The 26,346-nt window shown below is 53.5% G+C and overlaps 1 protein-coding gene across 1 annotated transcript; it reads left to right on the forward strand.

The window, feature by feature from the left end:
- Positions 1-12,041: 12,041 nt before the first annotated feature.
- Positions 12,042-25,451, forward strand: HSPB8 (heat shock protein family B (small) member 8). Its single transcript, XM_058281445.2, has 3 exons — positions 12,042-12,935; positions 18,793-18,856; positions 24,462-25,451. Exons 1-3 carry the CDS (start codon positions 12,569-12,571, stop codon positions 24,619-24,621), a joined length of 591 nt encoding a protein of 196 aa, XP_058137428.1. The 5' UTR covers positions 12,042-12,568; the 3' UTR covers positions 24,622-25,451.
- Positions 25,452-26,346: the final 895 nt, after the last annotated feature.

Here is a 26,346-nt window from a genome sequence, read left to right on the forward strand (position 1 = left end):
CACTGCCCAGTGTCCTCTGTCCATGAGGGGTCCCCAGAAGCAGAGAGGAGGGAGGGAGGCATGGGAACGGGGACCAGGCAAAACGTGAGCAGCACCTGTGACATTGAGCAGGTCCTCGATGAACCTGTAGGAATGCGGGCTTTTATATGTGCATTAAGACCATCTAGAGCAGATCTTTGGAGACTTTTCCTAAGATTTTAAATGCGTTATCTTAGCTTTCATGACAATAGATATTGGAATCGCTTTCCTACAAAAAAGGAAACTGAGGCCCAGCAAAGCAAAGCCACTTGCCCAAGGTCACAGAGTAGATGGCAGACGTGGGAGGGCTGACTCCACACCTCAAGCTGTTAGCTGCTCTCCTCTGCAGCACTTCAGCTGATGCAATGAGTGACGGCTTTTCTTTAGTAGAATGGTTTTGCCCCTCTGGGACCTCGATGAAGAAGGAGGAAGTTTAGCAGAGGGCTCAGATTTTGGAGTCCTAAGATCTGGATTCGAGTGCAGACACTGCCATCGACTAGCTGGGTGGCCTTGGGCATGGCCTTCACTCGTCGGTGCTGGGTTCGTCTTCTGCTCGATGGAGACAGCAGGTACCTCTATGGGCTGCTGAGGGAACTGAATGTCAAGGTGGCTCTAGAACAGCGGGGCCCGGTCAACCCTCAACGCACGTGAGCGGGCAGCATCACGGGTCCCCAAGCCCTCACCTCCTGGACTCACGAGAACGGCCAAGAGCAGCCGACTCGAGCAGTGAGGGTGCTGCCAGGCCCTGCGGGGCCTCTGGAAATGTCGGCAGGATGGAATCGAAAGCGTCTTGCCCTAGAGAGCAGGTTTTGAAAACTCCCATGGGAGCAGGCAGGGTGAGGACTGGGAGGAACGGGGGGACCCCGTGCACAATGGCCCCATGTTGCCAAATCTCCCAATTTTTTTGAGAGAACCTGAATAATTAGATAAAATCTCCTGGTTTTTAAAATATTCATAACGCAGCCTTTTTGCAAATATCGTATGGGTCCAAAAATGACTATATCCCATGCATTTCTAAATCTGTATCGTGATAGATGGATAGATGAGAGAGAGAATCTATTTCATCCCAGGGGGGGAGACAGGAGCAAGTGCCTCAACTGTACCCTCACCCCCAAGGTTCCTGGGAGGGGTTGGGGCCCCTCATCTAATGCACAACGTTGTGCATATATGAGTTGGGTTCTCAACTGGGGGAGAGAGATCAAACAAAACAGGCTACCACCCTGGGCCGCCCCTCGCAGCTCTCCCCTCTGGAAATCTCCCTTGGGAGCCCTTTGGGCTGGGATAACCTCCCTGGGGCGGGTAAACCCATTGCAATTGCTGCCACTCCACCCCCTCCTTCGCCATGCACCCTGTTTCCTTTCTTCCCAGTAGGCTTGGAGAAAGCAATAAGCAGTGTCCTCTTGGGAGGCTTCATCAATAAATAATAGTCATAAGAATAAAATTACCTGGTATGGATCCACTATCATGTGCCAGGCACTTGGCCTTCATTCATTTATTTCATTCCCATTACGAGCCTCCAGAGCCCCCAGGAGGAAGTCGAGGCTCGGGGAGGGAGGGAAGGATCACAGAGCTAGCAGGTCCTGGAGCCCAGGGCTGTGCACTCTGGAGGGATTTGCTGCTGCAACTCATTGCCCCCCGCCCCCAGGGCCGGGAGCCCTGTCACCTCAGAGCTAGCCCTGTAGAAGGGGCCCTGCTGGCTTTTCCCGGAAAATGTGGCTGCCAGGACGTTGTCCCCAGGATGCCAGCTGCCTCTCATGACTCACCGGAGGAGGCCTGTCCCTTCTGCCTCCTGCTCTGGCTCTCGGTGACCGGGATCGGGGTGTCGGTTCTCCCAGCGGTTGGTCTAAACAGCGCCCCACACCCTCAGTTCCGGCTGCCCTGGCCGGGGAGGAGGGAGCCCTGCTTCCGGAGATGTCTCTCTTTCAGGCCAGCTTGGCAGCTGCCTAGAGGTGACACAGAGGTGGCATCCAAAACCCCTGTGCTCGGCAGCCCCAGGGACACACACAGCCCTTCCGCCAGCTGCAGGCCACTGAATAAGCAGAGGGAGACACGGGAAGAGGCCCTGAGCTTGCTGTGTGACCCTAAGTGAGGCAAGACCCTCTCTGGGCTCTACCTGCAAAAGGGGTTGGATTAAACCAGTGGTTCTTAATCCTGGCCACATCTTACTCACCTGGGAATTTAGAAAATCGAAAAAACGCCCCTGCCTGAGTCCTCCCCCAAATAGTAAGAATCTCTAGGGGGAAGGGAGGTGGGGGACAGACATCGGTGTTTTGGAAGGGCTTCCTAGGCCAACCGAATGTGAAGCCAGGGTTGGGAGCCCCTGAATTCGATGGTACCTAAAACGTTGTCCAGATCTGCCGGCCCACAGCGTGCTACGAGCTGCCGGCAGAGAGCGCACACCTGCAACAGCATCTAACGGGGACGTTGAGCCTACTGTGCGCCAGGCCTGATTCCAAGTGCGTCCCGTGAGTTACTCACACATTTCATGCTCACACCCTCCCTACGAGGTAGCTACTGTCTGTGGTCCTATTGTACAGACGCACAGCCCAAGGCCCAGACAGGTTGACAAAATCTCGCAGCTGGGAACGTGGGGCAGCTGGGTGCCAGGATGAGGGTGAGTCCCGAGGGGCACCTTGGAGGCTCGAGGAAGGCTTCATGGACAAAAGCGAAGCCCGGGGAACGAGTGGGCGTTGGCCCAGCAAAAAAAGGGGGGCTGGCTTAAGGGGGGCGAGATCCCAGGCCCCTGCAACTGGAGCGGAGGCTCTGGAGCCCCCCGAAGCAGGCCCCCACCCGCCCTCCCTGCGCGTCCCTCCCTACCACTTACTGCCCCCCGCCCACCGGGGTCTGCCCAGCGCCGTGAGGACAGGAGCCTGCTCTGCCGCCCTCTCCCTGGAAGCCCAGGGGGCCGTGCAACGCCTGCAGGTCTTCGCGTGAAGGCGCCTGCATTTTTGAGCTGGTTAATTTCGCGTGGGCGGAGGGGCGTGTGCTTAAGGGGACCGTGACAAAGCGGCGGCGTGGCCCACACGCCGTCTCCCCCTACGCTGGACTCCCAGGAGCTCTCAGGCACGCACGCTTCCCACGAGGGCAGAGTCCCACCCTGGGCGTGGGAAAAGGCAGGCGGCGGGGGATCGGCAGACATGAGCACCTACTGTTCACTGTCCGAAGCCCTGGGATCAGAGAATGGCGTCAGTTTTAAAAAGGCAGTGGCTGAGGGCAAGGACTTGGGGGACAGAAAAACTTGGATTTGAGTCTAGTTCTGCTCCTTTCTAGCTGTGTGTCTATGTGTAAGTGACTTAACCTCTCTGAGCCTCAGGTTCCTCATCTTTCCTAAGGGGATAATAAAAGTGCCCATCTCATAAGGTGGCCATGAGGCTCAGACAAAGTTACGCATGTAAAGCATTTAGCACAGTGTCTGGCAAAGTTGGCGTCCCATCATTGTTACTGATATTTAAAAATAAAAAAGAATAAAAATGGTGCGAGGGGAAGCCTCCGTGTCTAAGCTCATGACAGCTTTCTGGGAGGGTTCCCGGTCACGTTGGCAAAAGGCCAAACAATCTTTTGTCACCTTGAACAACGAATTATGCTGCACCCCGCGCACCGCCCCCACTACCTCCTCTTCTCAGAAGAGTCTGAGTCTCCGAAGATTTTGGTGATCTCCCCACGTGTACCCCCTCCCTGACGTTTCTCCAGCATTTTCCACCGCAGCAGTTCTAAAGGCAGCCCACCAGAGGAAAGGCGGCAGGCCTGTGCGCCCTCCACCCAGCGCGAAGCAGGCCCACCACCCGCTCTGGGCCACTCCGCAGCTGGGGCTGACTGGGGCCAGAGGACTCAGGGCGCTTCTCCTTCTGGCCTTTTAATAACCTGCGCCATGGAAACTTGTCAAATGCTTTCGTAAGGCACAACACCGGCTTCCTCTGACGATCCGCTCTCAAATCAAAGCCAAAATAAACACCACCCACCACATCAAACACAGGCAGATTTCCAAATGGGAAGGGTTGAAAAGTGTGTACACACACACGTGCACATACACAGTTTGCTTTTTCCCTGCAGTCTCCCTCATCGCTAACCCTATTTCTAGATCAAGGAATCTTTTTGTAGGGGAATCCACGGACCTCCCATACTTGGGCTTTGCAGAGTCTGTGGATCTCTTGAAATTGAAGGCACAGACTTTTTATATATGAACACAGCTGTGTAGCAGACAGGAGTACATCTTCCTCATCGCTTTTCCAAAGGAACCCAACTTAAGCTGGAACCCAGGACTGTGGGCTTTAGGCTACTTCTGCAACATCTATCTTCACTCTCTGAAGATATGGCAGAGTTCCTAGTTGCCTCCCAACAGCCCTAACCCCCATCCATAGCAATCAACCCCCAAATTTTCACCGGGTTCATGGCTATTCTGCATAAAGACTGCAAATTCCCAGACTCCTTTGCAGCTCGATATGGCCACGTGACTACTTTTGACAGATGAGACGTAGGTACATTTGCTCCATGGCCGCTTCCAAGAAACTCCTATAAAAGAGAGTTGTCATGTGCCCATCCCTTCTTCTTCATCCCTTCCTTCTTGCTGGTTGGAATGCAGGCATGATGGCTGGAACTCAGGAGGCTTACTGGTTCATGAGGTAGCTTTGGGAATGGAGCCCCTTTAGGTGGAACAATAAGATTGGAGGGTCTCAGTCCCTCAGACCACCGGGGAGCAGAGGTGCCATATCAGCAATGAACAGAACTTTGCTGGGCTTGGACATTAGGAGGGAACACACCACTCTTGCGTAAGCATCCATTACCTTGACCACGTGGCTCACAGCTAAAGCTAATCCTCAGTCACGCCTGAACAGAGCCATTTCCCGAAAGGACAGATCTTGTTTATATCTCTCCCACTCCATGTTCTATACATCCTCCTCCACTCCCCCCCTCCCTCCCAGCCAATCCTTCTCAAGCCGTGGCACTCCCAGCCCTACACAAACTGGCGTCACGGCCACCAACTGGTCAGACCAGCTCCTCCTCTGACCTCAGAAGTATGTGGGAGAGGGAGCCTTTTTGTGTTTCCCTCCCCCAAAGATCCCAGAGCCACCCTCTGCTGACGGGGCTCAGGGAAGAATGCCACAGAAACGTCCCAGAGTGCGGGAATGGATTCCACCTTCCCAGCCAGGGCTCCAGGCAGAGAAGGCCAGAAGATGATTTCCCCTCGGAATAACACTAGCATTTAGATAGTTCTTTGGAAGCAACCACCATGAAGGGCCAAAATTAAGAAGCATATCAATCAGAGCAGGCTCGGTTGTGCTAAAGTAACAACAAGCCCCGAATTTTAGTGCCTTAAAAGAACAAACATTCATTTCTCAACCGTGTCCACCGTGGGCCCGCTGGGCGACGACTGAGATGCGGATGACCAGGCAGGAGGAAAGAGAACTCTCCAGAGGGTCTCGCACAGGCAAGTAAATGCTCTAAACTGGCAGTGGCGGGCGTCACTTCTCACAACTCGCGGGCCACACCTAGTGACACGGCCCCTCCCAACCACAAGCACCCAAGCGAGTTAATTGTTATTTACCACACACCCAGGAAGTGGAGAGGAGCAGGGAAAGGGCTGACACATTGGCAAACCTCACGGATGACAACCACAAATAGTACATCTTATTGAACGCCAACTGTGTGCCAGCCAGTGTTTTAGGTACAGCGATACAGCCGTAAACCAGCCGACCAAAGTCCTTCCCCTCGGCCCTCCAGGAACTTACATTCTATGGGGGAGATAATCAACGAGTAGCTGGCAGCGGCAAGCACGTGGAGAAAAAGAAACCACTGCCGTCAGAGAATGTGACTTTTAGGTTAAGTGGCCAGAGGAGGTTTCTCTGAGTAGGTGAAATTCAAGCAGAGACGCAAATGAAGCAAGAGAGCCGGCAGCGTGGAGGCCTCGGGGAAGTCACGGGAACAGCAGCCGGAGGGCCCTGAGCTGGAAGGGACATGCTTGGACACGGCGAGAGGGGGTGGCCAGGGGGTGGCAGCTCGCCTGGGGTCTGTGTTTCCTTCACAAAGCTTTTCAAGATCTGAAATAACTCGAATGGCGCGTTTGATTATTTGTTTATTGATGGACAAGAAAACTGGGGCTTTGGCATCGCGCGCTGCTTCATCTCTTGGCCCTGGGCAAGCTGCCTGTGTCTAAAACTTAATACACCCGTACTACAGTGAGCACGGAGAAAATGAAGGAAGCCGCTTCCCCACTCCCCCACACCTGCTTCTCCTCCCATCTTCTCTGCCCCATGAAACGCGCCACCCCCCACCCAGGCCCCCAGATCTAAGCCCCTGGCCTCACCTTTGCGGCAGCCCTCTCCTCCTCGCCCGTGGCACAATGCACCTGCTCTTACATCCACCGTGACTGTCCCCTCTACCTGCCCTCAGCCAACCACCTAGCCCAGGCCGCCGGCTCACCTGGGCCACTACAGCAGCCTCCTGGAAGGCTTTCTCAGGGGTCTTTCTCCCCAGTCCCCCACCCCCAGCTCAATACACCTTCCTAGACCCCGGATCTCATCCATTGCTCCCCTTCTCCAAGCAGTTCAGTGGTTCCTCTAGGAGCTCAGGACAAAGTCTAACTCCCTGGTGGAGACAGGCCCTCTGTGACACGGCGCGTGCCCACCTCCCCAGCATAGCTTCCCCTCACACTCCAGGCTCACGGTCACCCATTTTACAGATGACAAGACAGAGGTGCCGACTGCCTGTCACTCGCCCGAAGCAGCAGAAGTAGGCTTGACATCCAGAGCTTTCCTGACCTAAAAGCTCAGTTCCTACCACCAAGTTTACCACCTCTCTTAAGCAGCAATGCCCGCCTGCTGCTTCCTGAGAACGCTGGTGAGCGGGGCGGGTGTAGCTCGATGGTCAAGGGCACGGTTCACATGTACGGGGTCCTGGGTTCAATTCCAGTACCTAAAACAAAACAAAACGAAACCAAAAAACCTCTGGTGAGTTGTGATACTGGTTCCCTGGACTCAGGATACCCATTTGAGCCATGAAAGGAGGGCTCAGAAGCTCAGGAACAAGTGAGGGGGGCAGTGCTGGGGGTATCCAATCTTGAGGATGGGGGGGAGAAATCTCCACCTCACCCCTGACTCCCTTCTCCTGGGGGCACATGCAGCCAAGAGGGGCTCCCACTGAGCTGGCTGAACCCCCACCCCCTGCCCTGGTTCTGAGCAGCTTTCACGTTAATAACCCCTAAGGATCCTTGTGGCTGATGCAGTGATGGCTGGTCCCCAGCAGCCTCCGGATGCCCAAACATCAAAGCGTTCCTGGTGTTGTTCGTTCCACTAAGATGGTCTGGAAGGATGGAAGAGGGTTCCAAACAAGAAGGCTCAGGGAGACGACAGAGGAAGAAGTCAACTGGTGACCGAAAGATCAGCTGGAGCTGGTGGGTCAGCTTGAGTTTAGGTCAACACAGGGAGAACCAGTGCTCTGGCTGGGAATATGGGGGGGCCAGGGGGCATAGCCTCACCAGGCAGCTAAGAGTACCAGGAGCCGGTGTGCCCCCCTCCGCCTCAGGCCTTAGATTTCTAACTGCAGGCGCATTAACAGTAGTGGATTAAAAGAGGTAAAGCATCTAGAGAGCATTTAGCTGAGTTTGGCACATAATAGGTCTCAAATGGTGGAGGGTATCATTACTGTTGTTATTCACAGAATCACATCATGATTTAGAGCACACACTCTGGGGTCAGATTGCCTGGGTTTGAATCCCAGTTCTGCCCACCAGTAGCTGTGCGACAGTTGGTAAGTTATTTGACTTCTCTGTGCCTCAATATAGTTATCTAGGAATGGAGATAAGAGCGCAATTTGTGGCGAGGGCTAAATAAGTTGATATATGCAAAGTGCTTATGCTTGGTACAAAATGTTAAATGTCTTATCATCCTCATCATTCATTCATTCATTCATTCATTCATTCATAGAAGTAGACAGTGACAGGATCCCTGGAAAGAATTTTGGAGGAAACAATAGGGGGAAGCTAGGGCCCTGTAAATAAGCATTTTCTTCCTGGGATTGTGAGGGCATAGACTTGTTTAAGGAAGGACATGTGGATGGTCTGTGTTACTTACGTATGCCTTTGTGTTTGGAGGGAGTGTCTTCCGTAGGGAGCACAGGTTGCAGTGTGTGCCAGAGGAAAGCGTCCTGGGCTTGAAGTTCAGACAGACCGGGGTTCAGGACCCGCAAGCTGGCGGCCTTGAGCAAGTAACTTCCTGCCTCTGAGCCTCGGTTTCCTCATCTGTAAAACGGGGATAATGATAGTGCAAACCTCTGCCGGCGGGGCTGTTGTGAGGATGAAATGACAGCCTGCTCCGAAAGCCTTTAGCTGGGGAGACGGCACCATCTAAGTTCTCTGGAAATTTTAGTTAACCCTCCAATGCTCTTAGCGTGGGCGGAGTCCCTCGAGGGTGGGGGGGGGGGGCAGCGCAGGCTCAGGATCACCTCTAGGACATCATCTACTCGGCCAAGACTTGCTGAGCTCCTGAGATGCGCCAAGCACCTCCTAGGCCCTGGGGATGCCTCCGTGAATGAGACCCCAAGGGTCCTGCCGAGTGTGCTGCAAACTCCATTAGTGTCGTCCGGAGGGAGGCGGAGGAAAGGAAGAAAAACACATGAACGTCCTCATCTGCCATTTGCTGGGACATACGCTAGCGCTGGGGGGTCCAAGAGAGGAAACTAGGACAGGGGTCACCCATGGAGCTGGAAGTGGAGCGGACGTGGGACACGCCAGGATCCACCTCCCCAACCTCTCTCTCCTCCCCTGGAAAGTTCTAAGCCCCTAGAATTACTGATGAAGCATTTGGCCAGAATGACCTCCAGGAAACCATGCCTTGGAGGGAGTCGCAGAGACGCTGACTTCACCCCTTGCAGCCCGCCCTCCAGCGCCGGGGGGCAGCGCAAGCTGAGGGGCGTGAGGCCGGGAAGGGCAGGCCTAGAAATACCGTAATCGGGGAGTGGACTTCGGTTTCTTCCTGCACTGGAAGGAAAAGCCCTGATGCGTCCTTGTCCGGCTCCATCTGCTGCTTCCCCACGTTGGGCCTCAGGTTCAGGAAGGTGGGGTGGTGTCACCTGCCCCCTGGACTGTCTGACTTGAGGATTAATCGTGGCACTTGATGTGCGAAAGCTCCAAGAGGAAGGCAGCCAAAAGAATCTTTGTTCTGGGACCTGGGCCTCTCTCTTCACCTCCCCCACCCAGGGACTTTCCTTCCCTAGGAGAGCCAGGTGGGGTGGTCCCTCTGAATTGTCCCCTGGCCAATGACAGCCTGTGGGGCTTATTGACTGTGAGCTGAGCTGTGCAGGAGCCTCGGTCAGCAGGGCAAGCAGCTGCCTCCCTCTTCAGTTTCCCAGGAGGGGAGGCTGCCTGACCCAGAAATGCAGCGAGAGCCCAAGGGCAAAAGGCACCAGGCGGCAGAGGAGACTCACAGCGTGAGGCCTGGGCAACAGAGGCCTGTTCTTGCTGTTAAGTGTGCTCCCAGCCCCCTGGCTTGGGTTCGAATTCTCCCATTAGCTGTGCTTCCTGGAGCACGTGGTGTCACCTCCCTCAACCATCAGGATTCAATGAAGTCATGAATATAAATGGTCAGTAACTATGAGCCCTTACATAGTGGAGCAGCAGTGGAGCTCAAGGGTTAACAGCCAAACATGGGGAACAGGTGTTGCTCAGTGGCTGAGTGGCAGGTTCTCATGTACAAGGTCCCGGGTTCTATGCCCAGTACCTCCTAAAAAAAACAAAGTGCCAGGAAGCGGCTGTGGCTCAATCAGTTTGGCTCCCATCTACCATATGGGAGGCCCTGGGTTCATGTCCCAGGGCCTCCTGGTGAAGGCAAGCTGGCCCGGTGTGCCGCAGAGAGCTGGAACAGCAAGATGACGCAACAAAGGGAGACAAGCAGACACAGAAAAAAGGCACAGCGAATGGACATAGAGAAGAGACAGCAAAGAATGGAACAAACTGCAAGGGGGGGAATGAATGAATGAATGAATGAATGAATAAATAAATAAATAAATCTTATTTAAAAAAAAAACAACACAGCGAAGTGCCAAACAGCCTTGTTCCACTTCACTAGATGCGGACATGGGCAAGTCACATTGCCTCTCTGAGCCTCAGTTTCCCCATCTAGCAGTATCGGTGATACTTTTCCTAGGCTGTGGGGATTAGATGAATCGATACACACACAGAAGAGCCTCTGGCCCGTCGCAGGGGCGTGGTAGAGGCTATGGATGGCTATTTCTCACCCCCCCACCCCACCCCTCCCCGCCAGCATCCTTGAAACGAGGAGGTGGGTTAGGTCACCCAGGTTCCATCTCCCACCTCCTCCCTGGTCCCCAGGAGGCTTGAACCCAAACGAGTCCCAGCTGGGGCGGGGGTGGGCGCGGCGGCCCAGCGAGCCGTGCTCCGGGCAGAGGAGCCTCCGGGAGGGCGGCGGCTGCTGTGGAAGGGAGGCGGCGGAGGCAGGGGAAGGAGGATCTTCCAGGGCCCGTAAATCAGCACAGCCTTCCCGAGGGGCCCAGACTCCCCAGGCCTCCCCTCCGTCCCACGCACGCTCCTCAGATCCAAGCGCCCCCCCCTCCCCGCCGCGCCCCCAGCCCGGGTCCCAGGCAGGGCCGCATCTCCACGTCCCCGCGGAGCCCGTCTGGTGGCGATGCTCCCGCCGCTGGCAGGAGGCCGGCAGCCCCGCCCCGGCCGTAATCACCCCGAGAGCCGAGGCGGTGACGTCACCCGCGCTCCTCTCGGCCTGAGCTCACCCGCTTCGGGCGGGTGGGGGCAGCGCGGCCTCGCGCCGGTCAGCCGGGGTGGGGTGCGGTGGGGGCGCTGCCTCGCACGGAGCTGGGGCTCCCACCCGGGCCCTGTCACCTCCCCGCGCCGCGCGCCTGGCCCTGCGCCTTGGCTTCCGGGCCTGCAAAATGGGAGGACAATCGTAGCCAAGGCTGGAGAGGATGGTGGGCACGCGGGGGCGACGGCCGTGGCCGGGCCCTCGTTCGCCGTAATATATTTAGCAAATGGCCTCACGCGGGTTCTGCTTAACCTCCCAGAGGATTTCTCGGCCAATGACTCATTGAAATCCTTGCCACCCCCACCCCGCCCCCGCCCAGTGAAGAAGGCAGCGCTGACACCCTGAGGCCCACCCTGGGGACACGGCGGCCCACGGCTGCCCACCTGCTGGGGACACCAGAGGGACTCGAACCCAAGCCCAGGGGGGCTTTGGGCTAAAGGGTGATTTATAAATTTACCTTCCAGGCCACACAGAGCGCAGGGAGGCCTAGAAAATGGGTCCTGCCTGGGCTGCGATCTGGCGCCTTTTGATTATTATCCTCATTAACAGTCATGACAGTAGGAGCTCCCATTCGCAGGGCAGTTTCCACCTCTGGGTGCGTGGGGGGATGGGTGTAATAATAGTTCTCTCACCTCGTGGGGTTGTCGGTGAGGGTTGAAAGAGTTAATATTTGCAAAGCACTCAGAACGGCGCCTGGCACAGCGTTCTAGAATGGATGGCTCAAAATTACAAAATAGAAAAGTGCCAGTCAGTCTGCCCAATGCTTAAGTCGCTCGTGCGCTTCTCATGACACACCCGTGGGCAGGTGACACTCATGCCCATTTTACAGATGGGAAACCGAAAGCTCTCGGAGGTGCCTGGGAATAAGTGGCCGCCCTCGCCCCCCCGGGGAACAGGGAGGCCCTGGGAGCTTGAATGTCCTAACGTGTGCCGCCTTCCAGGCCCCTGGCCTCTGGTCTGTCCTCCTTCCGCAGGGCCCCCTGGGCAGGCAAGCTGCAACATGCGCCAGCGCAGGTATTTCCAGGGGCTGACCTGAGCCCTAGGCCGGGAGGAGGGTTATTATTAGCCGGCCTCAGTGCACAGAACGGGCTGGGGAGGGAGCTGGGGGAGGGGGAGGGGGAGGAGGGAGGGGGAGGGGGAGGAGGGAGGGGGCGGAGCCGAGCCCGGCGGCCTGGCGAGGAGGGTGGCCGGAGGTGGGCCGAACTTGGACGCCGCCGCCCCTCCCAGCCCCCCACCAGAGCCCAGCTGTCTCCTCGTGGGATTCTCGGGCGCTGGCTCATCGCCTCCGAATACTCCTGTGACAGAAGGCGCTTGCGATACCCGCCTCCGGCCCCCAGCAGCAAATAAATAGACGCCTCCCAGCCCCGGGAGAAGCCGGGAGAAGTTTCTAGGCGCGCGTCCCCGGGGTTTATTAAGCTCCTGGCTCCAGACTGGAGCTCAGCGGTCCTGGCGGCCAGCCCGGGCAGCCTCGGAGGACAGTGGCTTGCTGATTTCTGGTGAGAGGTGCGCAGGGGGGGGGCCTCTGGAATTCAGCTGCTCGGGCCAGGGTCACCTCTGAGAGCTGGAGGGGCTTTGAGGCCTGGGACCCCAGCCTGGTGGGCTCCTCAGACCTTGGAAGTGGATGCTTCTGCTTCAGGGTGTCTGACCCAGGAGCAGCGTTTCCGGAGACTGAAGAATTTGCTGGGCGAACCAGCCCACCCACCGACGCCGCCTTGCCACGTGACCTTGGGCAGGTGGCTTCTTCCTTCTGAGCCTCTGTTTCCCCTCCAAGCTCACCGGCCACCATGGCTGACGGTCAGCTGCCCTTCCCCTGCCACTACCCAAGTCGCCTCCGCCGAGACCCCTTCCGAGACTCGCCCCTGTCCTCGCGCCTGCTGGACGATGGCTTTGGCATGGACCCCTTCCCCGACGACTTGTCCGCCCCTTGGTCCGACTGGGCCCTGCCTCGGCTCTCCTCGGCCTGGCCGGGGTCCCTGAGGTCGGGCATGGTGCCCCGGGGACCCACCGCCGCGGCCAGGTTCGGCGTCCCCGCCGAGGGCAGGAGCCCCCCGCCCTTCCCCGGCGAGCCCTGGAAAGTGTGTGTCAACGTGCACAGCTTCAAGCCGGAGGAGCTGATGGTAAAGACCAAGGACGGCTACGTGGAGGTGTCCGGTGAGTGGGGTCTGATGAGTCAGGGGCCGGAGGGAGAAAGCAGGGGGGTGGGGGGGGTGGGGACAGTGGGGGCCCCAGCCCCGGGAGTAGCTGGCGGCTGGGGCTGCAAGGACACAGGTGACTTCAGAGTTCAGGAATGCAGCCCAGAAAGTTACCTTTATAACCCCACCCGCTCCCACTCTCTGCTGGGGCCTTGGGGTGCTGGATCAGTCAGAGGACAGGTTGGAAAATGGAAACTGCGTCAGACGTTTTGACAGAATTCAGTATAAAGAAGAGGTTAAACAGATAGCGGAGGACGAAAAGGACAAAGAAGAGATGGGATTTATTGCACCCCAGCATCACAAAGCTGGGTTCAGAAGGGCAGGTTTGATACTGGGAGGTGATGGAGTTAACCAAAATGGATTAAGTGAGGACGACAGAGTTAATAGCCAACACGGGTTTTAAGTGAAACACTTCCCCTTGTCCCAGAGAAGAAAACTGGAGGCTTAAGAAGTATGATAATCATGGGTAACCTTGATTGAGCGCTTACCGTTGGCTAGGCACTGTGCTAAACGCTTTACCCGTATCATCTCACTCAATACAGCAACCAGAGGAGGTGAGCCCTGTTCATCTCCTTTGAAAAGTGAGACTGAGGCACAGAGAGGCTTGAGAAATGTGCCCAAGTCTTCCACCCCAGGTTCTCTGGGAATTGGGGTTCTAGGAGCGACTTGGTGATTTATTGAGCATGTACTAGGTGCCAAGGGCTGGGCTAAAACTCTTAGATTCCTTATCCCAAATCATCCTCATGCTGTCCCGAGGGGCAGAGGCACCTGCTCCCATTCTGTGGCTGATGAGGCTGAGGCCCCAGCGGGCCTTGTCCAAGGTCAGGCCGTGAGTCAGCAGCAGGAGGGAGCCCGGCCTGGGCCTGGCTGGGCCTGTAGGCCGGGGCGCTTGCCACATCCCAGCTTGGACACGGGAGGCACGAGGGGCGGCAGGGCCAGCCCCTCTTAACAGGCTGCACCGCTCCACAGCAGCAAAAGCTTTCTCTTGCTTCCCTTGCAATTAACTCTCCACTAAAGAGAGAAGGTTCCTGGCAGAGGCCTGCCAGCCGGAAAATCAATTTAAAAAACCCACTACTGACGCAGGCGGGGCAGGAACAAGCCCTGGCAGCGTTCCGGGGAGGTTCAGAGCCGCGGTGGAATTAGAGACATCAGAGGCGCCGGCGGGCGTGGTGGGCCTGGAGGCAAGTTGGGACTACGTGCCCAAGGAGGGGGTTCAGCCGGAGCTCCCCGACTGGCTGGGGGAGCAGAGCACAAGTTCTGGAATGGGCTCCGTCAATAACTAGCAGGATGTGTGAATTCCTGAACTTCTCCGGCCTCAGTTTCCTTATCTGGAAATCACGGTTCAAAATGGCTGCCCCTTGTTAGGTTTTGTGTTCAATGACGTGATGTACGTCCAGTGGCAGTATCGTTACCGCTGCTGCTGTCGTCATCGTCGTTCAAGTGCCAGGCACATAGGAAGGCCCTGATAAATAATGAATGGTAGAGGCCCTCTGAGACCTGGGTTCGAATCCTGACTCTGCTTGTGCTCTAGCTCCATGGATGTGGACAAGAAAGCCTTGTCACCCTCCGAGCCTCCGTTTCCTCATCTACACAATCGGGGAGCATAATAGTATCTATCCTCCAAGGCTCTAGGGAAGATGAGTTATCAGCAGATAATTTCTAAACTATATGCGGGGTATCTGTAAAATGGAGCTAGTAACTGTGCCTGCCTGGTGCTCTGTAAACAGTGGTAATTTCATCGCCACTCCTTCTACCCTTGTTATAATTTGGGTCAAGGACTTTTCCAGCCCAGGGTCAAGGGTCTCCCCCACCCTGTGGCCCCTCCAGGAGACCCCATGTGTAGCCTGGAGGACTTTTCCTTCATCCTTTCTTGTAAGTGTTTCTTAACAGGTGGGGTCTGGTAGTCCCGTGCTGCAATCCCAGCTAAGACGCTTACTAATCCGGAGACTTTGGGTGAGTCGCAGAGCCTCAAGTTTCCACATCTGTAAAATGGGAAGATCAGGGCTTAAATGAGACAAAGACTCATAAAGGCTTTTTGCTTGTAAAGTGCCTCACAGATGGGCAATCACCAGTACCAGGAAATCCAAATCCCTAAGAGTACATACAGGGGCTTTCATGAAAGGAGTCCAGAAATCACATCCACATCAGAGGCTCCAGGCACGAAGGGACTTTCAAGGGGGTCAAATCTGGCCTCCTCCCCCCTCCCCCATAATGACAGGCCTGTTCTTCAGCAGGTGTTTGCGGGGGGCGCTGTGCTAAGGGCCTGGGGATGTGGGCTCCCTGGCTCATCACCAGGACCTCTGAGGAAGGATGAGCACGGTTATTACCCCATTTTACAGATGAGAAAACTGACACCCAGAGAAAGTCACTCACCTGAGGTCATCCACCTCTCTGAGAAAGTGTCAAAATCAAAGCCGGGCCTGCCTGGGTGGTTCGGAGCGAGGATGCCAGACTCTGTTTCTCACTGTGCCCAAGCCAATCCCACTGCCTCCAATTCTCAGCGTTACTGTGAATCTTACGAAGCGCTAGACAAATCAGTATTTGCCAAACAGTGTGCTGTAGGGTGTTACTGGGCATCTGAGAAATTGCAGGAGGGAGTATTGCATTTAGAATTTTAGAAGGGGCCAGATGAACCAAAGTTAGAAACAGGCTTCCTTACTTGCGGGACTTATCAGAGCCTTTGATTTGCTAATGTGGCTTAGGAATCCATGAGGCAGGGCCCCACGCATGAGTATCTAGTTCCAGGGACGTGTTTGGGAAATGATAGACAATTCGATTTCCATCATGCCTCACAATCTGCACCCCCAACTCTGCAGTCACCTGCCAAGAAATGTTCTTTTCATGGGCCACTGGGCCGGGCCTGGAGACTTGCCTTTCCCTTGGAAACAGTGCCTTCTTTCTTCAGCTGGGCCTGCAGCCTTCCCCAAAGCGCTGACGCCTGCCCCTTGGCACCGAAGTTTATCTGCGGCATGTTGAGAAAATGGTGGCTGCAAAAAGCCTCGGGCTTCCCCTGGCCTCCAGATGAGTTCTTTAAAACAAAAACCATAATAATTCCTTTTTCTCTTTTTACAAAGATAAAATACTTTTGTGATAGAAAATGCGGATAGGCACGCAAGACGGGAATTTAAAAACTCACTCATAACCCTTAACAAGTTCCAACAACAGTCTAAGTATGCAGGTGGCCGGCAAATGAAGCCTCAAGGTGGACCTCCTAGAATTACCCTCTTTCAGAAGATTTAATACTCTTCCCAGGCCCCTCTTTATGAAACTTTTGAAGCTGCCCCAGCTCAGAGATCCTTCCTTCCCTAACCCAAATACCCCATTTGCAAAGCATGACAGGGAGGCTTAGCTTCTGTGGAGCAGGCCTTTCCCAGCCATTGAAAAATCACAAGAATTCACCAACACACAGTATTTTTTTTACAACTTACAAAGCGATTCTGAGATTTCACTGTCATTTACTTCCCACGTTACCCCAGGAAGGTAGGTGTACCACCCCCATTTTTGAAAAGCACAAGCTGAGGCTCAGAGAAGATGTGCTAGGAAATGGCAGAGCAGGGACTCAAGTCCAAAACCCAGCTCTTTGGAACTCATCTGCCTGCTTTTGAATCTTTGCTCCCTCACTTTGAAGCTGTCTGACCTCAGCCAAGTCATTTAACCTCTCTGGACATCGGTTTCCCGATTCATGAAATGATGCTAATAAAAATCCCTACTTTCTAAGGTTGTCATGAGAATGAAAGGAGTTGATGTGTAGGTAAGATGCATACAACAGTGGCTGGTGCCAAGTAAGCTCTATATAAGAGTTTGCTGTTATTATGCTTAGCACTGTCATTATCATGTACTGTTTCTAGGGCACTGAATTTACAAGAGAATCCCCGGATGTATAAAGGCTGAGTCAGAGGCACTGGCCTGCCCCCAGGGCAAGCAGGCCTCCTGAGGGGCCTAGCTTTGGGGATGGTACCTAGAAAGGAGCAGGGGTCCCCTGGCCACTGGCATGTGCTAAAAGAGCCAGGTAGTTGGTGGTTATGGACTTGGCTGCACAGAATAAATTATGTGCATGGATTAAATTCTCTGTCAACACGTTTGCACAATAACATCTTCTGGTTAGTCAGCTATTCCAGTTTTAAAAAATGTATTTCTATAAATGTACTCCTTTCCGCTCGGCTGCTGGGAGAATAAATTGGTATAGCCTTTACCAAGGGCCATTTGGCAATATAGATGAAGCTTTAGAAATTCTAGATTTTGGAACTTATCCTAAAGAAATTTTCTGGACCTGGTGTGAAGATTTAGTTATGAGAATGTTCAGCGTGGTGGGGTTTATTCAGTGCAGTGGAAAAACCACCCTGAGGCCCCGAAGTGGTATATATTCATGCAGCAAAATGCTGGCAGTCACTAAAAATCATGTTGTCAAAGAATATTTGGTGTCACCTGGAAAAATAATTATAAAGCGCTAGCAAGAGATAAAAACGGTATCAAAACATTAGCATTTTTCATCAAATGCAACCTATTTGATAAAATATGGAATATACATCTATACTGTATAACATATATGTATTTCTCGGTAACAAAGAAAAGTCTGGAAGGACAGCTACAGAAATGTTACCCGTGGTTTCCTAGGGGCAATGGAATTATAGGTGGTTTTGATTTTTTCTTTGTTTTCTAATTAAATGTACATTATTTAGAATCAGAGAAGTTATTAACAAAGGAATAATTAACAGTGAAAGGGTTAATAATGTAATTGCCTATAAGTTGCCTGTTTTTAAAAATCTGGACAGCAAAAAGATGTCACATCCCAGAAGGTTATTTACAGCCTGGACTCTGAAGCCCCTTCTGAGGGGCCTCTTTTGTGTAACTTAGGGTCCTTGGCTCTGGAATGTGGTCCCACAAGTGAGGAGTGAAAAGTGGTAGGAGCTGTTCCACTGTGCACTAACCTTGTTTGTTTATAGGGAAGTAAGAGAAACCCTCTCCATTAAAGAGAAAATAAGGAGTGGGGAGGATCAGCCTTTGTTGCATACATTACAAGGTGAAAGCCAGTTTGCGCCCAAACCTTTTTGTAATTCCATCTCTTTCTGCCTCATCTAAAAAGCCCTCCCCTGCTCCCTTGCAGGAGGCAGGGCACGTACAGTTTCCCGTCTGTGGGGCTTAGGAGAGGCTGGGTGGCGTCAGCAGATTAAAGCATTATTTCCAGGCTGCTCTTCCACTACCAGGAAGATGACGCGCTCAAAGAGCTAATGGGGAGCTGGCACAGACAGAAATCCGAGGGGCACAGGAGAGCAGGAGCCAGCACGTGGCCGAGACCCAGAGGTGGCAGGTGACCTGGGGTGGGTCCCTGGGCCTCTGGTTCCATGTTGGTGACAAAGGAGAAGGAAGGCCATCCTGGGAAGCTAGGGAGGGACGTTGAGCTGCCATGCCAGCTGGACTGGCACGCTGGGACGTGCCCCTGCTCCTTTCCCTGCCTGGGTCTAGGACGAGGCTGCGGGGCTCTACTGGCTGCCTAGGGGAGCCGAGGGGCACGGGCGAGACGTGCCTTGTGCGTTGTGGGGCAAAATGGGGCCGGGTGCCTGCGCTCGCTCAAGACGCATGCCTTTACTGTCGAAAAACCACGGTCAAGGCCCTTCCTACCTCTTGTCCAGTTTCATCCCCACACCCAGCCTGGGAGTAGGGGTTGAGACTTAGCAGGGCCCGTGACGCCGACAGCTGGAACTTTGGGTCAGGCCACACAGCGAGCCGGGGTGGAGCCGGGTTCTGATCTGATCCCGAGTCCTGGACAGTGTCCAAGGGACATGGATGCTGATGCGTGACATTCCTCTCCCTTCCAGGCAAGCACGAGGAGAAGCAGCAAGAGGGCGGCATCGTTTCCAAGAACTTCACCAAGAAAATCCAGTGAGTAACCTCGGGGGCTCGACTAAGGGTGGGGCTGGGGAGAAAGGGTGCCCAGGACCCGAGATTCAGGGCCTCTCCCCCTCTGTACCTATCTCTGTCTCCATCTCCATCTCCATCACTATCTCTATCACTATTTCTGTATCTCTATTTCTCTATCTCTATCACTATCTCTATCGCTATCTCTATATCTCTATCACTATCACTATCTCTATCTCTATCTCTATACTATATCTCTAACTCTATATCTATCTCTATTTCTCTATCTCTCTCTATCTCTATCTCTCTCGGGCATCTCTTCCTTGAGACACCCCATCCCAGGGCTGGGAATTTGAACCGTCACACCTACAGGGCAGAAAGTATCACAGCAAACCTGCCATTGGGCCTCAGGAAAGGGTGGGGATGTCATCTGCTCAGTACTCCATGGGGTGGGTATTGTTAATCCCATTTATAGATAAAGAATCTGAGAGTAAGAGCAGTGAAGTGACTTACCAGATCCAAGGAGATTCAGGGCTCTACCCCACCCACGTGGCCCCCACCAAGAGGGCCCTCTTCCATGGCCCAGTCCCCCAGTCGAATCTCTTTGGGAGACTGCCGGCTGTCGCTCGCCGTGGCCTGGGAGAACGAACACTTGCCCTGGACGCCCAGAGGAATTAAGATGGAAGGTGTCCTGGGCTCACTGCTTATTACCTGGAGGGATTTTGAAGTTGACTGGGGCAAACAAAGGAAGGGCAAGTTTTGCTGAAGAGGAGTGAGTGGAAGGGACAGGTCATTGCTGATCGGGGAGGGAAGTGACAAGGTGGCTGCAGTCGCTGAGCCCCTAACTGGCAAAACCTGCAAAGAAGAGGTCCGCAGCAAGATAACGATGGTTTCATGCAGGCAAGAGCTGCTGCGTGCTTCACAGCCATACCTTATCTTGAACTGGCTTCATTCCACCGCAAGTATTTCTGGTCCCAGAGCCCTGTCCCAGCCACCACTGCAGTGACGGTGTGCAGCAGGGAGAGTGACATTACCTTCCTTGTATCCCTGCGGAAACTGAGTCTCCTAGAGGTGAAATGGCCCCTCCAGGTCCTTACACCTAGAATTAAGAACAGCCCCATTCTGCTTTCTTGACCTCTGAGCTCAGTGCCCAGTCCTTGAGCAAGGACTGTCATTTCCTCATCTGTAAGGTGGGTGCCGGTTCCAGTCTGGCAGAGGGACCACCTGCTAATTCAATGAGTTAATGCCATAGTAACCGGCATCCAGCAGGTGCTCATAAGTGGCAGTTTGTTGTTATTATTGCATGTTAGTTGTAATAAACCACCACTAACCCCGGCAAAGATGTCCCGGGTCTGAACAGAAGGCACAAGCTGGAATCTCAGGCTGCTTGCTGTTCCGTGATTCCGCAGTCCTGTGCTCCCCGCCCGCGCCCGTTCCTGACCCTCTGCAGTTCTTGGGAGCCCGTGGGTGCTTCCTGATAAGGCAAACCCCAGGCCGCTGTTCTTAATGCTCGCTGGCTTGCCTGCTGTCCCCGTGACCCGCACTCTACTGTGGGACAGCAACCAAATCAAATGTCACTGAGAGGGGAAAGGAAGAGAAAAGGGAGAGGGAGAGAGCTGATCTCAGGATGGAGCCGCAGGCAGGGCGGAGCCCGGAAGAACTGGATGAATTAATTCATCCTCAGATGACGGCCACTCTCGTGGATGTCTTTGGCTTTGGGGCTTCCTGGGAACCAACTTGCCAGTGGCTACTTGGCCAGGTAGAAATGCCTGCGGTTGCTCTAGGCAAGGCTGCTGCTCTGCCCTGAGCTGGGCTAGTTGTTGAAATATTGACTAAGTAGTGCCCTGAGCCCCTGCCCCCCCCCCAGGTGCCACCCCAGCCCTCCTGGGCCTGTCTCCTGGACCCTCCAAACTAAAGGCTAACACCTGGTCCCGCAGGGGTCCCCTCTTCCGGCCCTGTGACGTGCATTGTTCTGATTGGCCAGTGCCCAGCAGGCCAGTTGCTCATTTTGAATGTCACCCGTGAGTCTAGAGCATCCTGGCTCCACTGTAAAGAGGGTAACTTCGAGCAGGTTGCCTAACTGCTCTGAGCTGCTGCTCTTTCCCACCCCCGTGACGGGGCTGTGATGGGGAGGGCGAGGAGGAATGTGAGCATTTAGCACGGCTGACGGTCCGTGCTCCTTCCATGGGGACTGATGCTATTCAAAGAAGCTCACACAAGAAGGGCTGGGGCCAGGGGAGGCCCTGCCCAGACCTCCAGGAAGTCCTCCTGCAGCCTGGGATGCCCCTGGGCACATCCCGGGAGGCCTCATAGCCTCTCCCAGAAAGAAAGGACCCTGGTCCTTCAAGGCCAGGGAGGCTCCTTAGAGCGGCCCGGGCTCCTCGGGTTTCCAGCAGGCAGGATGCTGGGGCTAGCCTCGCGCTTCGCCTTAGCCACAGCACAAATATTCATCCCATCCCTGTGAGAAGGGCCCCATTTGGACTGGGGGAGGGAGAGGGGTTTTAGAATTTGCCCATCAGGTGGGGGGCAGGACAAGAAGGACCGAAGGTGGGGGCCCGAAGGTGGGGGCCCGAAGGGGGCTCTTTTCCACCTCCAGCCTGGGGGCGAGCACAGGACGCAGGGGATACGGGAAGTCATCCACAGAGAACACCTGGGGCCGAAGCAAACTTCCTTGTCCTTGCTCCACATCTTTCCAGACACCTGTTGGCACCTACCATGTGTCAGGAGCCGTGTTCAGACCTTGTAGGTGTCATTTCATTTCATCTTTAAAAGAATGCGATCGAGTAGGTTTTACCAAACCCATTTAATGGATGAGTAAACTGAAGGTCGGAGGGGTGAGAGCCTCAGCCGAGGCCACCGCTAGTGACGAGCAGACCTGGGGTCTGATTCCAGGTCTCTACCGTCCAAGCCTGTGACCTTCCGACTTGGTTAAAGGAGACCTAATTCCAGACCTAGCCGCGGCCATTCTTACACCAGCTTCATCATCTTGGCCACCGTGCCTTCCGTGCTTACATTCCTGTGCTATTTATTTGCTTAAGACTTTTTTTCGTTTAGATCAACTCACTTTTGATGAAGTTAAATTCTCCGCACAAAAGTGTTCGCCGAGGAAGGCCAGCACAATAAAAGGCCGATGAAGGCCGGTTAAGTGCCAGCTTGAGCGTGTTGCCCGCCTAGCGGTCTTCATTAGCCTTTTCTTTGTTAAAAGGGAAATCAGTAAGGGACGGAGGCTAAGGGTTTTAAAGGCATGCTAACACTTAGCTGTGACTTCCTTTCAGATGGAAAAAGAATGGAAAAGAAATTACTGTGCTCCCCTGTGGTACTTGGCAAGCAGGTCCTTGGTGAGAGAGCTTGCACAAGTCTCCCTGGGCCTCAGTTTCCCCCATCTGTAAGATGAAAAAAGTATCCACCCAATCAGGAAGGTCTTTTGGGCACTGACAGTCTGTGGCTCAATGACAACTTGTGCTAAAATAGTAACAGCTGTCAGGGTGCCCACATGTAAGGGCTCACAGTTATTGAGCACTTACTGTAAGCCAGGTACTGTGCTCTGCCCTTTGCCTTCATTATCTGGTGTAATTATTCTCAAGGCCACACAGTCAGGAAGAGTCAGAATTTGAACTCAGGTCTGCGTGCCCCAAAGCCCATGCCCAGGCCCATGGCTGCCCTGCCCCCTGGTACGATGGTGCGTGAATGGGTAAACAGAGTCAGGCCATCCCTGGGGAGCTAGTGGGAGGTACAGACATTGTCTCTGCCTCAACAGTTTGACTTGGCAACTGCCCAGGTTCCTTCTGTCCCTTCCATCCCTTCCGTCCCTCCCAGCAGGCCACTAGTTAATCTCCATGGCAGCAATTTAGCAGGGACTCTCCAGGGCAGATGTGGGTCGTGTGGCTACATGTTCACGGCAGAAATCTCCCCAGCCGCTCCTAAAAGGGTCCTGCCCGTGGCCAGGATGGGCTTATCTCACTCTTGGTGCTTTCATCAAGACCCTGCCTTTACAATAGGCAGAGCTTGCCTTGTCCAGCGGAAAGCCCTTTGGGGATTGAACCTGTCCTGATCCCCCTATAGACCTTATCCTAACATTTGGTGCCAGGAGAGGCAGGGAAGCATCTCGCTCGGCTTCTCTGGCCATGGAGACCAGAATTTCAGTTCCAATTCCCATATGCCACTTACCAGCTCTCTGACCTTGGGCAAATTCGCTCACCTCCCCAGCCTCAATTTCCTCATCTGTAAACTGGGGACAGTCACAGGCCCACCTGGTGGGGTTATTGTTAATAAGTAAATGAGATGATTCAGGTAAGGTACCTGGCACATAGAAAGTGCTCAGAAGGTCCCCGTTTTCATGATTTTTCCTGGCAATGGTATCCAGTAACATGTCCTCATAATTCCATCAGTTTGTCAAAGAAACTGTATCCCAGACAGCCTCATGCATTCAAAATAATCCATAGATAATAAGAATACCTTCTCAGAATTGGGGCCAGATTTGAATTCAGAAATCCCAGCCTCGATGCGTTCTCACTTGCTGGGCCTGTCATTTGACCTCGTGCATCTCTGTTTAATGATCTGTGCACTGGGCATATTGATTCCTACCTTGTTAACCATCGTAGACTCTTAAAGCACCAACCAAATGATGCCCATGCAGTTGATGACCTGCCGAAAGATATTTAAAGTGTGACCAAAATCAAGTCTCATTCTAAGCACCATAGAGCACGTTGCCACCTGAAGTCTGTCCACGTGGTCACCTTACCCACTTAACCTGCCAAGGAGCCTGGAAGCCCACCATGTGCGTTTCGGGCGAAGCACTCCCTGGTGGGCATACAGCAAAGGAAAATGTGTTCCCTGCTGTCACTCCTTACTCGTGCTCTGTAAAGGGACGGGAGTGATGGCGACGTCAGCAGGCAGAGACCACTTAGGTCCTAGATACCTGGGCTATGGTTCCTTTTAAGACAATAACTAGTTTGAGCGGCATTTTACCACTCGTAAAGCATTTTCAGCTGCTTTGTCTCATGCTAGAGCTTCAAGTCCTGTACCAGTTTAATGTTGTTATCCCCACATTGCAGTGAAGGAAACAAGCTCAGAGCGGTTGAGTGACCCTCTCAAGGTCGTACAGCTAGGAAGAGGCGAGTTAGGATTCAAACCCAGCGTGATATGCCCCCATGCCTCAGGTCTTATCACAGGTATTTCCACTCAAATGAATAAGAGAAAGTTCAAACTTGTATTAAAAATAGTAAATGGGGTAGCGGATGTGGCTCAAGCATTTGGGTGCCCACCTACCACATGGGAGGTCCCAGATTCAGTTTCCAGTGCCTCCTAGAGAAGATGAACAAGATAGCAAACAGGCAGGATGGGCTGGAGCAGTGAGCTGACACAACAAGGAGACACAAAAAGGAAGCACAGTGAGAGACACAACAAAGCAGAGCATTGCGGTGGCACAAGCGATTGGGTACCTCTCTCCCACATGAGAGATCCCAGGTTCAGTCCCTGGTGCCTCCTAAAGAGAAGAAAAGCAGACACAGAGAGCACACAGCAAATGGACACAGAGAGCAGAAAGCAATCACAAACAACAAATAAATAAAAATAATTCTTTAAAAAATAATAGTAATAATAAATGCATAAAATCTTGTGTTTCCTCTAGGCTTCCCGCAGAGGTGGATCCCGTGACAGTATTTGCCTCGCTTTCCCCAGAAGGCCTGCTGATCATCGAAGCGCCCCAGATCCCCCCTTACTCACCATTTGGAGAGAGCAGTTTCAACAATGAGCTTCCCCAAGACAACCAGGAAGTCACCTGCACCTGAGAGACCCATCCTTGTCCCCTCCCCAAACCCAGGGCCTCTCAGATTCCAGGGTACATGACCTTAGCAGAACCGATAGACTTAGTGTGACTACAGTGTGGGGGGAGGGATTGACCACAGATTCCCTGGAGAGTGTAGTAGAAGGTTTCTCCAAAGATGGCGCAACTGACGTCACGCTCAGTTGTTTTAGGCCAAAAGCCTGGGAGTTTTTCTTTCTTTACCTTTTCTATCTTGATGAAAATGTTGCACGTTCTATAGCTGCAAAACAAATAAAAGGGGACTTAGCATTTCACATTGTATCTTACCTTACGGCTTAATGCAAGGGTTGCTTTTCTCTGGGAACCTCCTTGCCACCCAGATTCCTATTCCAAACTCCCAGTTTCTATGTCTACCCCAGGATTTGGTTGATGGAACCCATTAGCTCCCCCCACTGTGTTCCCACAGCCCTGGGCTCCAAAGGATTATAGGCAGATCTTAACCGCTCTGCTCATGATTTATCCACCAACCACGTAAGACAGTGCCTTCTGCCCTCCACCCAGGTGTTTCCTGCATGCTCCCAGGCCGGCACTCCCAACCGACTCTGGAAGGTCCTCACTTTATACTCTGGCTAAGATTTCCCCTTTCTTTTGTCCCCTGTGTCCAAGTCTGGATTTTTCCAGAGGAGGCTGTCTGGAGGCAGCCCCACCAGGAACCAAGCAAAGGCCAGACAGCCTGGCAGGCAAGCTAGTGGTATTGTGCATATGGATGGGACATGTGTGTCATTGTTATTTGAGTTGTGCTATTGTTTAGAGGAGAAATAATAGTGAATAATAATAAAGGAGCTGTTGTTCTTAGCCTGTTGTGCTTTTTTTGAAGAGGAAATAAATGCTGTAGCACTTAGATAAGCTGTATGAGTTAAGAAGGTTTGCAGCAGCATATAAAAATGCCCAAAGAATAGTGGCTAAATGGTGGAGATATCTATTGTCTAACTTTACAAGAAGTCTAGAGATGAGTGGTCTCAGTTTTTTCAGTTGTTGTGCCACCAAGAACTCAGACTATCTTTTTCTATGGCCATCTCTGATGAGCCCACAGTCTATCCTCATGATCGCAAGATGGCTGCTATAGCTCCAAGCATCACGTTCTCAAGTGACAACGTACAGGAAGAGAAGGCAGCAGCCAAAAGGACTTTCATATGGCTTCCTCTTTTATCAGTGAGCAAAACCTTTTCCAGAAGTTCCCAGCAGGCCTCTTTTTTTATCTCATTGGCAAAAATTAGGCAATATGCCTACCATTTCACCAGTCCTTGGCAAAAGGGGAAGGGACTAGGGAAGAGAAAATTACAAAGCTGTGATGGCTCTGCATGTTGGCTTCATTCCCACGCTCCTGGATGCCCCTCGCCTTCCCTTCTCCCAGCCTCCATACCACCATATCTTTTCACTGTGGTCAGAAGATGGCTGCGATGGCGACAGCCCCACCTCTCCCCACGTTCCAGTACAGAGGGGGAAAGGCCAGTCTTTCCCAGTAGCTTCTGCCAGTCTTCTCAAGAGTCATTCTTACTGGTCCAGCTTGGGTCACATGATCATCCCTGAACTAAGCACAAGAAACCAGTGCTTTGATTGGCCAGGCTGAGGTCACATGCTCCACCCCTGGCGCTAAGACACAGTCCGTTTCCCCCAAACAGACCAAGAAGGAGGGGAAAGTGGATCCCCAACTAACTCAGGGGCTGTCTGTCGCTAGAATGGGAGCAGG

The sequence above is a fragment of the Dasypus novemcinctus genome, chromosome 19 (assembly GCF_030445035.2).
Source record: "Dasypus novemcinctus isolate mDasNov1 chromosome 19, mDasNov1.1.hap2, whole genome shotgun sequence".
Taxonomy (NCBI): Eukaryota; Metazoa; Chordata; class Mammalia; order Cingulata; family Dasypodidae; genus Dasypus; species Dasypus novemcinctus.